This window comes from Chiloscyllium plagiosum, chromosome 38 (genome assembly GCF_004010195.1).
Source record: "Chiloscyllium plagiosum isolate BGI_BamShark_2017 chromosome 38, ASM401019v2, whole genome shotgun sequence".
Lineage (NCBI taxonomy): Eukaryota > Metazoa > Chordata > Chondrichthyes > Orectolobiformes > Hemiscylliidae > Chiloscyllium > Chiloscyllium plagiosum.
Genome location: NC_057747.1, coordinates 342,515 through 355,424, shown reverse-complemented (window position 1 = coordinate 355,424; position 12,910 = coordinate 342,515). Strand labels below are relative to the sequence as shown.

The window sequence follows — 12,910 nt, the reverse complement described above, 5'->3', positions numbered from 1 at the left end:
CCTTTGCAGCCGACAACAGCCTTCCTCACTATCCACAACTCCACCAATCTTCGTATCTTCTGCAAATTTACTGACCCACCCTTCGACTCCCTCATCTAAGTCATTAATAAAAATTTTTTAAAAAAACATTTTTTAAAAATTACAAACAGCAGAGGACCCAGGACTGATCCCTGCGGAACTCCACTTGTAACTGGGCTCCAGGCTGAATATTTACCATCTACCACCACTCTCTGACTTCGACCGGTTAGCCAGTTTTCTATCCAACTGGCCAAATTTCCCTCTTTCCCATGCCTCCTGACTTTCCGCATAAGCCTACCATGGGGAACCTTATGAAATGCCTTACTAAAATCCATGTATACTACACCCACTGCTCTACCCTCATCCACATGCTTGGTCACCTCCTCAAAGAATTCAATAAGACTTGTAAGGCAAGACCTACCCTTCACAAATCCGTGCTGGCTGTCCCTAATCAAGCAGTGTCTTTCCAGATACTCATAAATCCTATCCCTCAGTACCCTTTCCATTACTTTGCCTACCACCGAAGTAAGACTAACTGGCCTGTAATTCCCGGGGTTATCCCTATTCCAGTTTTTGAACAGGGGCACAACATTCGCCACTCTCCAGTCCCCTGGTACCACCCCTGTTGACAGTGAAGACGAAAAGATCATTGCCAACGGCTCTGCAATTTCCTCTCTTGCTTCCCACATAATCCTAGGATATATCCCGTCAGGCCCGAGGGACTTGTCTATCCTCAAGTTATTCAAAATGATGTGTAGTTGCTGGCACAACCGCATTCAGAACCCCAACAGAAAGTTAAACTAAAACCCTAGTTCTGTGTGAACCTGACCCCACCCATTCATGCTGCTTCTAGTATTCTAACTTGAGAAAAATCCCAGGGCCACACAAGCTGGTTATTTTATTGGCTTGGAAGACACAAATTGATACCTCATCTCAAAACATCTCTCCAGAAGAAAGGACAAAATACACTTCTTAAAGCCATAGTATTGTCACAGTTTTCACACATTAAGTTATTGTAACACTTCACAGCAGATGACTCATAGACTTCTGCCAGTGGGTTTGTGAAACTATGGGTTTGCCAGAAGACTGTCTGGTTCTTTTCTTTCTTTGCATTGGCAATTTTGGAGGCCATTCAGTCTAAGTTCTCCCTAGAGGATGGGAAATATCATTCAGCTCACCTATTCCTTCTGACATGTACTTAACTCTGCTGTGAAGTCTGAAAATTGGATTGGGTTAAGCTGTCATAACCAGCAAGGTGAACCAACCAGCAACTCTTGCTATCTCAAGTCACAAATTGCGACCAGTCTTTGGAGCAAAGCTTGGCTACATTTTGCAGGAAACGAGTTGGAAATGAGTCAAATGTTTCAAGTCTTGGGACTTGATTATGGGAACAGCAGAATTGGAAATATTTTGGTTTGTATTTAAACATCTGGTGCAGAAATTCACTTTAAAATTTAAAATAAAATTGCCACTCTATTAGGGTGAGGAAGACGGTGAAGGAAATCGTGATCCCAGAAATACAGAGGAGGAAGCGGAACGGACCAAACGTTTGGAGAAAAAGCGGAAATTGAAGGAAATGTTTGATATGGACTATGATGATGGCGAAGGAACCTACTTTCATGATCTTAAAGATGAAATGCAGAAGCAGGCGCAGGTAGGGATATATATTCACAGCCACAATATATATTCTGAATTCTGCATGGTATTATAAGTATAACTAGTGAAGCGTGCACAGTCAGAAAATTAATTGTCAAATGTTAGAGATTTTTCTCTTGACTGCTCATGTTTAATTGTTTGCATTCCACTAACTAATGTTTTCACTTTTTGCCTGTTCATGAAGCTTTCTTCCATATTTAGTTAATGTCAAATTTAAGAAAATTTGGTGCAATTATAAGTGAAATGCCAAACTGTTAATTAATGTGTACTTGGAGGAATTTTGTTATACTTTTCCTGTGGTGGACTCCATGTCACAAAAATCACTTGGAAAACAAAAGTGAAATACTGTGGATGCTGTAATTCTTGAATAAAATGGAAAATTTCTGGAAAAACTCAGCCAGCTAGGCAGCACTTGTAGAGAGAGAAAGAGTTAACATTTCACTTTGATCAATTCTGAAATGTAAACTGTTTCTGTCCACAGATGCATCTGGCTTGCTGAGGAACTCCAGTACTTCTTATTTTTATTAGGATCGTAAAGTTGGGTCTCCCACATAACACTCAAATCCTGTGCTGTTCAATCAATCAGCCAGACCTCCTGTTTTCTTTATCTTAACATTGGTTCCCCTTTCAAACAGCTTAACCGTGCAGAGTTTGATGACCAAGATGATGCGACTCGAGTTCAGTATGAAGGTTTTCGACCTGGAATGTACATACGGGCGGAGATTGAGAATGTGCCCTATGAGTTTGTGACAAATTTTGATTCCTGCTATCCATTAATTCTCGGTGGCTTGGGAAACAGTGAAGGAAATATTGGATACCTTCAGGTAATAGTTCAAGAACAACAAGTTGCATTTATGTAACACCCTGAACAGAGAATTCATTTGAGTGTTTCGAGATTAACAAATTGACACTAAGCCAAGGTTTTGTAGTATTATGACAGATGAGTAGAGATCTTAACTGAGAATAGGTCTTCAGAAGAGTCTTGAAGAAAGTGTAGGAAATGAACAGTTTAGAGGGAAATCCAGAACATTGAACCGAGGCAGCTGCAGTTACAGCTGCCAATGGTACAGTGAAGAAAATCAGGAAAGTACGGTGGCACAGTGGTTAGCACTGCTGCCTCACAGTGCCAGAGACCCGGGCAACTGTCTGTGTGGAGTTTGCACATTCTCCCCGGGTCTGCATGGATTTCCTTCCACAGTCCAAAGATGTGCAGGTTAGGTGAGTTGGCCATGTTAAATTGCCTGTAGTGTTAGGTGAAGGGGTAAATGTAGGGGAATGGGTCTGGGTGGGTTGCTCTTCAGAGGGTCGGTGTGGACTTGTTTGGCCCAATAAGTTTAAGGCGAGAGGGGAAAGATTTAAAAGGGACCTAAGGGGCAATTTTTCCAGGGTGATGCATGTATGGCATGAGTTGCCAGAGGACATGGTGGAGGCTAGTACAATTACAACATTTCAATATTAGATTAGATTAGATTCTCTACAGTGTGGAAACAGGTCCTTTGGCCCAACAAGCCAATTTAAAAGGCGTCTGAATAGGTATATGAATAGGAAAGGTTTAGATGGATATGGGCCAAATGATGTCAAATGGAAATCAATAGAATCATAGAATAGAATCCCTACAATGTGGAAACAGGTCATTTGGCCCAATAAGTCTACATCAACCCACTGAAGAGTATCCCACCCAGACTCATTCCCCTATCCTGTTACTCAATATTTCCCCTAACCAATGCACCTAGGCTACACATCCCTGAACACTATGGGCAATTTAGCATGGCCAATTCACCTAACCTGCGTATCTTTGGATAGTGGGAGGGATCCGGAGCACCCAGAGGAAACCCATGCAGACACTGGGAGAATGTGCAAACTCCACACAGACAGTCGGTGGGTCAGTGGCTAGCACTGTTGCCTCACAGTGACAGGGACCCAGGTTCAATTCTATCCTCTGGAGACTGTCTAGGGACGTGTAGGTTAGGTCAGGTTAACCATGGGAAATGAAGGGTTACATGGATAGGGTGATAGAGTGAGTCTGGGTGGGCTGCCTTTCGGAGGGTTGCTGAGAACTTGATGGGCTTCCACACTATGGTTCTGTGATTCTATATCTGGTCAGGATGGACGAGTTGCATTGAAGTGTCTGTTTCTGTGTTGTGACATCTCTGTGACTTGATTGTCTGATATTCCCGAACTAACACTGAGTTTCTTTCAGCGCAGGCTTAAAGGGTCCAGAGGGCATATTCCTGCTCCTTTATTCATACGTTTAATCTACACAATTGCTCCCTTCCACACTCTGAAATCAATCAACCCCCTAAGATTTTACATTTCTGGAAATACAATTCTACTTTGTTTAACCTGTCCTTGTGACATGTCTTTTGAGTCCAGAGATTATTCTTGTGAATCTATGCTGCACCGCAGCTTGAGGGACTTATACAACTGAAGCATCAGCTGTATCCCACTGTTCTCTAATTGCCCAGCTCTTAGCATGTAGATGTGAATGCGAGGTTTTTGTGTTCAAATTGACTGCTGTGTTTGCTGCATTACACTTCCAAAAGTACATCCTTCACTGTAAAGCTCTGCAGCTGGTCTTGTAATTTGTAAAAACGCAAGCCTTTCATTTATTTTATCTGGGAATGTGGCAGTAAGGATTTTTGTGGGTTGTAGATGGCATGTAGCACCACACTTCGTTAAACTCGCATTTTTTAAAATTCTGTTGGCTTGTCATGTTAGTCTCAGTAGCAACCCATTTTGAAGCATTAGTGCTCAGAGTTTGGTGACCTTGGGCCCATGAATACAGTTGTTGGCACCTCCCCAGTTGGACACTGGCAGAACAACAGCTCCCAGATTTCCCGCTCATCACCAAAAATAAAATGTATTGATATTGCTCCAATGGACCAAACATATGGACCTTAGTGTTTTGAACATAGAACATTGGACAATACAGCGCAGAGCAGGGCAGGCCCTTCGGCCCTCAATGTTGCACCGAACTGTGAACTATTCTCAGCTCGTCCCCCAACACTATCCAGCATCATCCATGTGCTTATACAAGGATTGTTTAAATCTCCCTAATGTGGTTGAGTTAACTACATTGGCAGGTGGTGCATTCCACACCCTTACCACTCTCTAAGTAAAGCACCTGCCTCTGACATCTGTCTTAAATTTATCACCACTCGATTTGTAGTTATGCCGTCTCATACAAGCTGATGTCATCATCCTAGGAAAAAGACTTTCACTGTCTACCCAATCTAATCCTCTAATAATGTTGTATGTCTCTGTCAAATCCCCTCTTAGTCTTCTTTTCAATGAGAACAGACCCAAGTCTCTCAGCCTTTCCTCATAAGACCTTCCCTCCAGACCAGGCAACATCCTTATAAACCTCCTATGCTTCCACATCCTTCCTGAAATATGGCGATCAGAACTGTATATAATATTCCAAGTACGGCCTCACTAGTGTTTTGTATATTTGCAGCATAATATTGTGGCTGTGGAACTCAATCCCTCTACAAATGAAACCTAACACACCGTATGCCTTCTTAACAGCACTATCAACCTGGGTGGCAACTTTCAGGGATCTATGTACATGGAGTCCAAGATCCTTCTGCACATCCACACCACCAAGAATTGACCCAGTAGGGTAAATAGGCAAAGTCTTTTCCTTGGAGTCGGGGAGTCCAAACCTAGAGGGCATAGGTTTAGAGTGAGAGGGGAAAAGATATAAAAGAGACCTACGGGGGCAACATTTTCACACAGTGGGTGGTACGCATATGGAATGAGCTGCCAGAGGAAGTGGTGGAGGCTGGTACAATTGCAACATTTAAGAGGTATTTGGATGGGTATATGAATAGGAAGTGGGCACAGTGGTTAGCACTGCTGCCTCACAGCGCCAGAGACCTGGGTTCAATTCCCGACTCAGGTGACTGACTGTGTGGCGTTTGCACATTCTCCTCGTGTCTGCGTGGGTTTCCACCGGGTGCTCCGGTTTCCTCCCACAGTCCAAAGATGTGCAGGTCAAGTGAATTGGCCATGCTACGTTGCCTGTAGTGTTAGGTAAAGGGGTAAATATAGGGGAATGGGTGGGTGGTGCTTTGGCGGGTCAATGTGGACTTGTTGGGCCGAAGGGCCTGTTTCCACACTGTAAGTAATCTAATATCTGCCAAGAAGGGTTTGGAGCGATATGGGCCAGGTGCTGGCAGGTGGGACTAGATTGAGTTGGGATATCTGGTCGGAATGGACGGGTTGGACCGAAAGGTCTGTTTCCATGCTGTACATCTCTATGACTCTATGACCTCACATTTAGCTGCACTGAACTCCATTTGCTACCTCTCAGCTCAATTCTACAGTTTATCCAAGTTCCCCTGCAACCTGTGACATTCTTCCACACTGTCCACTACTCCACTGACTTTAGTGTCATATGCAAATTTATTAATCCATCCACCTATGCTTGCGTCTAAGTCATTTATAAAAATGACAAACAGGAGTGGTCCCAAAACCAGTCCTTATGGTACACCACTAGTAACCAGACTCCAGACTGAATATTTTCCATCAACCACTACTCGCTGCCTTCTTTCAGAAAGCCAGTTTCTAAATCAAACTGCTAAATCACCCTCAATCCCATGCCTCTGCATCTTCTCCAACAGCCTACCATATGGAACCTTATCAAAGGCTTTACTGAAGTCCATCTATACCATATCAACTGTCCTACATACTTGGTCACCTTTTCAAAAAACTCAATGAGGTTTGTGAGACACCCTTGACAAAATCATGACTATCCAAAATCATATTGTTGCTTGCTAGATGATTATAAATCCTCTCTCTTCTAATCCTTTCCAAAACCTTTCCTACAACATAAGTAAGGCTCACTGGTCTATAATTATGTGAGTCATCTCTACTTACCTTCTTGACCAAGGGTACAACATTTGCAATCCTCCAGTCCTCTGGTACTAAACCTGTAGACAATGACAACTCATATATCAAAGCCAAAGGCTCTTCTATCTCCTCCCTAACTTCCCAGAGAATCCTCAGATAAATCCCATCCTGCCCAGGGGCCTTGTCTACTTTCACTCCTTCGAGAATTGATAACACTTGTTCATAACTAACCTCGATCCTTTCGATTCTAATATCGCGTACCTCATTCTTCTCCTCTACAATAGTTTCCTTTTCCTGAGTGAACACCGATGAGAAATGTTTATTTAGCACCTCTCCGATCTCCATAGGGTCCACACTCAACTTCCCACTTCTGTCTTTGATTGGCCCTATTCCTACCATAATCATCCTTTTATTCCTCACATACCTATAGAAAGCTTTAGGGTTCTCCTTTATTCTATTTGCTAAAGACTGCTTGTGTCCTCTCTTTGCTCTTCTTAACTCTCTCTTTAAATCCTTCCTAGCTGATCTGTAACTCTCCATCACCTCATCTGAACCATCTTGTCTCATCAACGCATAAGCCTCCTTCTGCTTAACAAGAGATGCAATTTCTGTTGTAAACCATGGTTCCCTTACCTTATCATTTCCTCCCTGCTTGACAAGGACATACGTATCAAGGACACGCAATATCTGTTCCTTAAACTAGCTCCACATTTCCATTGTCTGCGATCCCTGCATTTTGCTACTCTATTCTATGCATCTTAATTCTTGCCTACATCGCATTATAATTGCCCTTGCCCCATCGATAACTCTTGACGTTTGGCATATAGCTATCCCTTTCCATCGCTAACCTAAACGTAACTGAATTATGGTCACTCTCACCTGCAACTAAATCAAACACATGGCCTGGTTCATTACCAAGCGCCAGATCCGGTGTGGCCTCCCCTCCTGTCGGCCCTTCGACATACTGTCAGGAAATCCTCCTGTACACATTGGACAAAAACTGATCCATCTGACATACTAGAGTTATAGCATTTCTAGTCAATGTTGAGGAATTTAAAGACCCAATAATGACCAACCTGTTCCTTTCACTCCTACCCAAAATAATTTTGCCAATCCTCTCCTCCACCTCCCTGGAACTCTGTGGAGGCTTTACAGTCCAGTGCTAAACATCATAGGAACCTCATTGATATTATATACAATATTAGAATTTTTTACAAAATTTACATCTTGCCTCTTCTCGAGTGGACCAAGATATCAAACTGCAAGTCTGCTGACTTATGTTGGCCAACCCAATATTATTATGGTTGCCTTTGTTCGGTCTGTCTTGTTATCTAATGCCTTTTTTCAGACAGTGACTCAGACCCTGACCAACAGAATTTTATGTTTATTGTCTGTTGGGAAGAGTTGCATTTGTCGAGACAAGAGCTCATGTTCAAAGTTTGACCTATACCTGAGGATATAGCTGCATGAAATGCAACAAAGATGACTCCAGTGGAGAAGGTCGTTGTAATGACTGTCCACTAATATTCCATTTTCTCATGCTGAATCAGATGCGTTTGAAGAAACACCGATGGCACAAGAAGATTCTGAAGACGAGAGACCCTCTAATCTTTTCCCTTGGCTGGAGGCGCTTTCAGACCATCCCGATGTATTACATTGAGGACCATAATGGACGTCACAGACTGATCAAGTACACACCTGAGCACATGCACTGCTCTGCAACTTTCTGGGGTAAGAGACATTCTAATTTCTTTCCTTTCCTTTCTTAGGCTTTGAGACCATAGGTTCATGCCGTCACCCATCGTATGTGCAATCAGGCGACCAATAACTTTTAAAACATACTCACACTCCCAGGTAATAGCTGGAAGAATGCTACAGCAAAATTTCATGTTTTAAGATGCTTATTGTGACAAAAAACTGAAAGTATCGTTGACCAACTGTTATCCTCATAGGGCACGGATTAATTAGCTCATTTGGCTGAATGACTAGCTTGCAATGCAGAATGATGCCAATGGTGTGGATTCTATTCTGTGCTATCTGAAATCACCATGAAGGACTCTCCTTCTCAACCTCTTCCCTCACCTGAGGTGTGGTGACCCACAGATTAAATCACCATCTCAGGTGGTCGGGCATATACTGGCAAGCTTCAAAGTGATATACGAAGGCACAATTACTCTTGAAATAGAGAACAGATTGTACCGCTTCTTATTTTAGCAAACCAGAAGAATAGGTATCCCAAGTATATAGTTGTTGTGGGTATGTTCGCCGAGCTCGGGGTTTGGCTTGCAGACGTTTCGTCCTCTTTCTAGATGACAGCCTCAGTGCTGTGGATCCTCCTGTGAAGTGCTGCTGTGTCAGTTGGAATTCATTTGGTTTTGTTCCTGCTGCTTCCGGTTGTCGGTTCCAGTTGTTCGTTGCAGTGGTCATTGTGTTGGGTCTTGGTCCCTTGTTTATTGATGGAGTCCATGGATGAGCGCCATGCTTCTAGGAATTCTCTGGCTGTCCTCTATTTGGCTTGTCCTATTATTGTTGTGTTGTCCCATTCGAATTTGTGTCCGTCATCATGGATACTAGGGATAGCTGGTCATGGCTTTTAATGGCTCATTGATGTTCATGAATGCCGATCACTAGTTATCTGCCTGTTTGTCCTATATAATGTGTAGAGGTGTTCTTCTTCCTCTCTTCGCAGATCGGGAGTATTGCAGTGTGTTGTAGCCCTATTGGACAGGATCCAAATGCAGCTTCTCTTGTGTCTTTTGGTAGTTGCTGTTATAATTCATGCGTGTGGCTTTTCTGTACACTTTTGTTGTGCATTTGCTGTTCTGTGTTCTTTCTACCATTGCATCTAGGAATGGGAGTTGGTTGTTAATGTCCACCTCTTGTAAAATTGATCTCTGTGAGCACGTGTTGATAATCTGATGTGTGCTCTCAATCTCTGTTCTTTCAGTTATTACAAAAGTGTCACCCATGTATCTGATCCAGAGTTTGGATTGGATCTGTGGGAGGGCTGTGTGTCCTCGTCTTTCTGGAGATGGGTGAGCCCATAGGTTTCCCATTGATTTGTTCATATTGTGCTGAATATGAAGTGCGTCATCAAGCACAGGTCCAGTAGTTTGAGTCTGCAGTCCTTGTTGATTGGTTCCCTGTTGTGTCGTCTATCCTGTTTGTCCAGGAGGTTGGCTATTGTCTCTCTGGCTAAGGTTTCATCATAAAGTCATAGAGATGTACAGCATGGAAACAGACCCTTCGGTCCAACCTGTCCGTGCAGACCAGATATCCCAACCCAGTCCAGTCCCATCCGCCAGCACCCAGCCCATATCCCTCCAAACCCTTCCTATTCATATACCCATCCAAATGCCTCTTAAATGTTGCAATTGCACCAGCCTCCACCACATCCCCTGGCAGCTCATTCCATACACGTAACATCCTCTGCGTGAAAAAGTTGCCCCTTAGGTCTCTCTTATATCTTTCGCCTCTCACCCTAAACCTATGCCCTCTAGTTCTGAACTCCCCGACCCCAGGGAAAGGACTTTGTCTATTTATCCTATCCGTGCCCCTCATAATTTTGTAACCCTCTATAACGTCACCCCTCAGCCTCTGACACTGCAGGGAAAACAGCCCCAGCCTGTTCAGCCTCTCCCATAGCTCAAATCCTCCAACCCTGGCAACATCCTTGTAAATCTTTTCTGAACCCTTTCAAGTTTCACAACATCTTTCCGATAGAAAGGAGACCAGAATTGCATGCAATATTCCAAAAGTGGCCTAACCAATGTCCTGTATAGCTGCATCATGACCTCCCAACTCCTGTACTCAATACTCTGACCAATAAAAGAAAGCATACCAAACATCATCTTCAGTATCCTGTCTACCTGCGACTCCACTTTCAAGGAGCTATGAATCTGCACTCCAAGGTCTCTTTGTTCATCAACACTCCCTCGGACCTTACCATTAAGTGTGTAAGTCCTGCTTAGATTTGCTTTCCCAAAATGCAGCACCTCACATTTATCTGAATTGAACTCCATCTGCCATTTCTCAGTCCATTGGCCCATCTGGTCAAGATCCAGTTGTAACCTGAGGTCCACTACACCTCTAATTTTGGTGTCATCTGCAAACTTACTAACTGTACCTCATATGCTTGCATCCAAATCATTTATGTAAATGACAAAAAGTAGAGGACCCAGCACCGATCCTTGTGGCACTCCACTGGTCACAGGCCTCCAGTCTGAAAAACAACCCTCCACCACCACCACCCTCTGTCCACCACCTTTGAGCCAACATCAATCGAGGTAAACTTCGCTGTTGTGTTTAATGAGACCATTGCTTTGTCCTCGTCTATGTTTATGTTCTTAATATTGTTTAGGAATTCCTGTTATGATGGTATGGAGTGATTGGATCAGCTGATTAGAAGTTTTGAGTTTTTGATTTTTTGGCAGTTTATGTGATGGAGTTCCTGGAAGTGCCGCAGTGGGTCGAAATGGTATGTCTGGTTTGTGTACCTTAGGTAATCCGTAAAATTGTGGGGTGTTGGTGCCTTCTGGGTTCACCTTTTGTAGGTCTGTCTTGGTTATCAGTCCGTTTTTGTGTCGGTTCCATAGTGTACTTATTCTATTGGTTAACTGTGACATGGGATCACACTCTCTCTGTGGGTAGCTGTTAGTATCTGCAAGTAGTTCCTTTTGTATGTTCATGATTACTGTCATTATGCTGGTACTATGATTATGTTTTTGCCCTTTTTAAGTATTTTTAGGGCTCCTCTCTCCTTTGTGTTAAAGTTGTTCATTTGTGATTTGTTGGTAAATTAGATTAGATTAGATTACTTACAGTGTGGAAACAGGCCCCAGTGAGCAAAAGGTACAGTGATTTGTCTGTCTGTTTGCTGTGTCTCTTCGGTTAGTTCTTTTGTTCTGAGCTTACATTCTAGTGAGCTAGGAAGTCTGTTTTTATTTGTGTCCTTGTGGTTGTAGTTGAGTCCCTTAACTAGTACTGATTTGCTGTGTCTGTGAGCTCAAGAGTGTGGTGCTGAAAAAGTACAGCAGGTTAGGCAGCATCCTTAATCAGAAATTGGGCTTTTGCCCGAAACGTTAATTTTTCCTACTCCTTGGATGCTGCCTGACCTGTGCTTTTCCAGCATCACACTCCTGACTCTAATCTCCAGCATCTGCAGTACTCACTTTCACCCTGTATCTGTGAACTGTCTTGCAGAGGTTTCTTACCCAGATGTCTGTCTTGCTGTCTTCTCTGCTGTTGGTTAGTGGAGTCATTTTGTCCACAGGGCTGCAACAAGCAGCAGCACTCCCAATCTGCGAAGAGAGGAAGAAGCACCTCTACAAAACCATCACAAGTATATCTTACACCGTCCTTTAGGTAGATATTCACTTGTCCCAGAATCAGCCCAAAATGATTCTTGACCAATGTTCTCTCAAGTGCAGCTGCTGGGCTCCACTGTTACAGTGACATTGGATCCCTTTATTGTCGACAGATGCTGTAATGGAGCTTAACCTGTGCTCTAAATTATTAACTGTCAGAGCAAACTGGTAATTGACAAAGTCTTACTAATGTTCTTGGTGATAGCTTTTGTTTTCAAATTTTGTGTAACTTCCAGATCTTTATGCTTCCTTGACTCAGGTCCGATCACTCCGCAAGGCTCAGGGTTTCTCGCTATTCAATCTGTGGCTGGTACTTCGGTGAGTTTCTACATGTTGGGACGTGAGGTGGCTGACCTCTGAGTAGTGCAGACAGGAATTAGATTTAGTCAGGCTTTCTCATTGTTACCATCTCGCAACTGTCCGATCCTCTTTCCTCTTTCACATTCCTTGGGTAGTGCAGAAAAACAGCCTGGTACAATTGGGAGGGGATGAATAAGAAACATGATGACAAAAACACTGGAATGGAAAGTGCTGTTTTGGAGTGAGAATTGGGTGTCAGTTACATGCATTTAAGTAGAGGAACTGAATATATTAAAAGGTTGGATTCAGCTGGCCAAGATTAGGGTCTTTTACCTGTTAGATTTTGGGATAGGGTTAGAAATAAATAATCCTCTTAATTGGAACAGATGTCCAAAAGAAACTCAACGTTCCCTGGTAATTCTTTCCCTTCAAGTATATGCCCAATTGCACTTTGAAAGTTAGAACATAGAACAATACAGCACAGGACAGGCCCTTCGGCCCACGATGTTGTGCGGAACATTTGTCCGAGCTTAAGCACCCATCCGTGTACCTATCCAATTGCCGCTTAAAGGTCACCAAAGATTCTGACTCTGCCACTCCCACAGGCAGCGCATTCTATGCCCCCACCACTCTCTGGGTAAAGAACCTACCCCTGACATCCCCCCTATACCTTCCACCCTTTACCTTAAATTTATGTCCCCTTGTAACACTCTGTT

General features: G+C 43.3%; 1 protein-coding gene across 1 annotated transcript in view; it reads left to right on the top strand.

Moving 5' to 3' along the window:
- The window catches only part of bms1 (BMS1 ribosome biogenesis factor), a 117,745-nt gene that overhangs the window by 78,581 nt on the left and 26,254 nt on the right, over positions 1 to 12,910 (top strand). The window contains exons 15-18 of the mRNA XM_043678628.1: positions 1,499 to 1,672; positions 2,310 to 2,498; positions 8,079 to 8,259; positions 12,154 to 12,212. Of these exons, the coding sequence (XP_043534563.1) occupies positions 1,499 to 1,672; positions 2,310 to 2,498; positions 8,079 to 8,259; positions 12,154 to 12,212 (603 nt within the window). The remainder of the gene's footprint in view (positions 1 to 1,498; positions 1,673 to 2,309; positions 2,499 to 8,078; positions 8,260 to 12,153; positions 12,213 to 12,910) is intronic.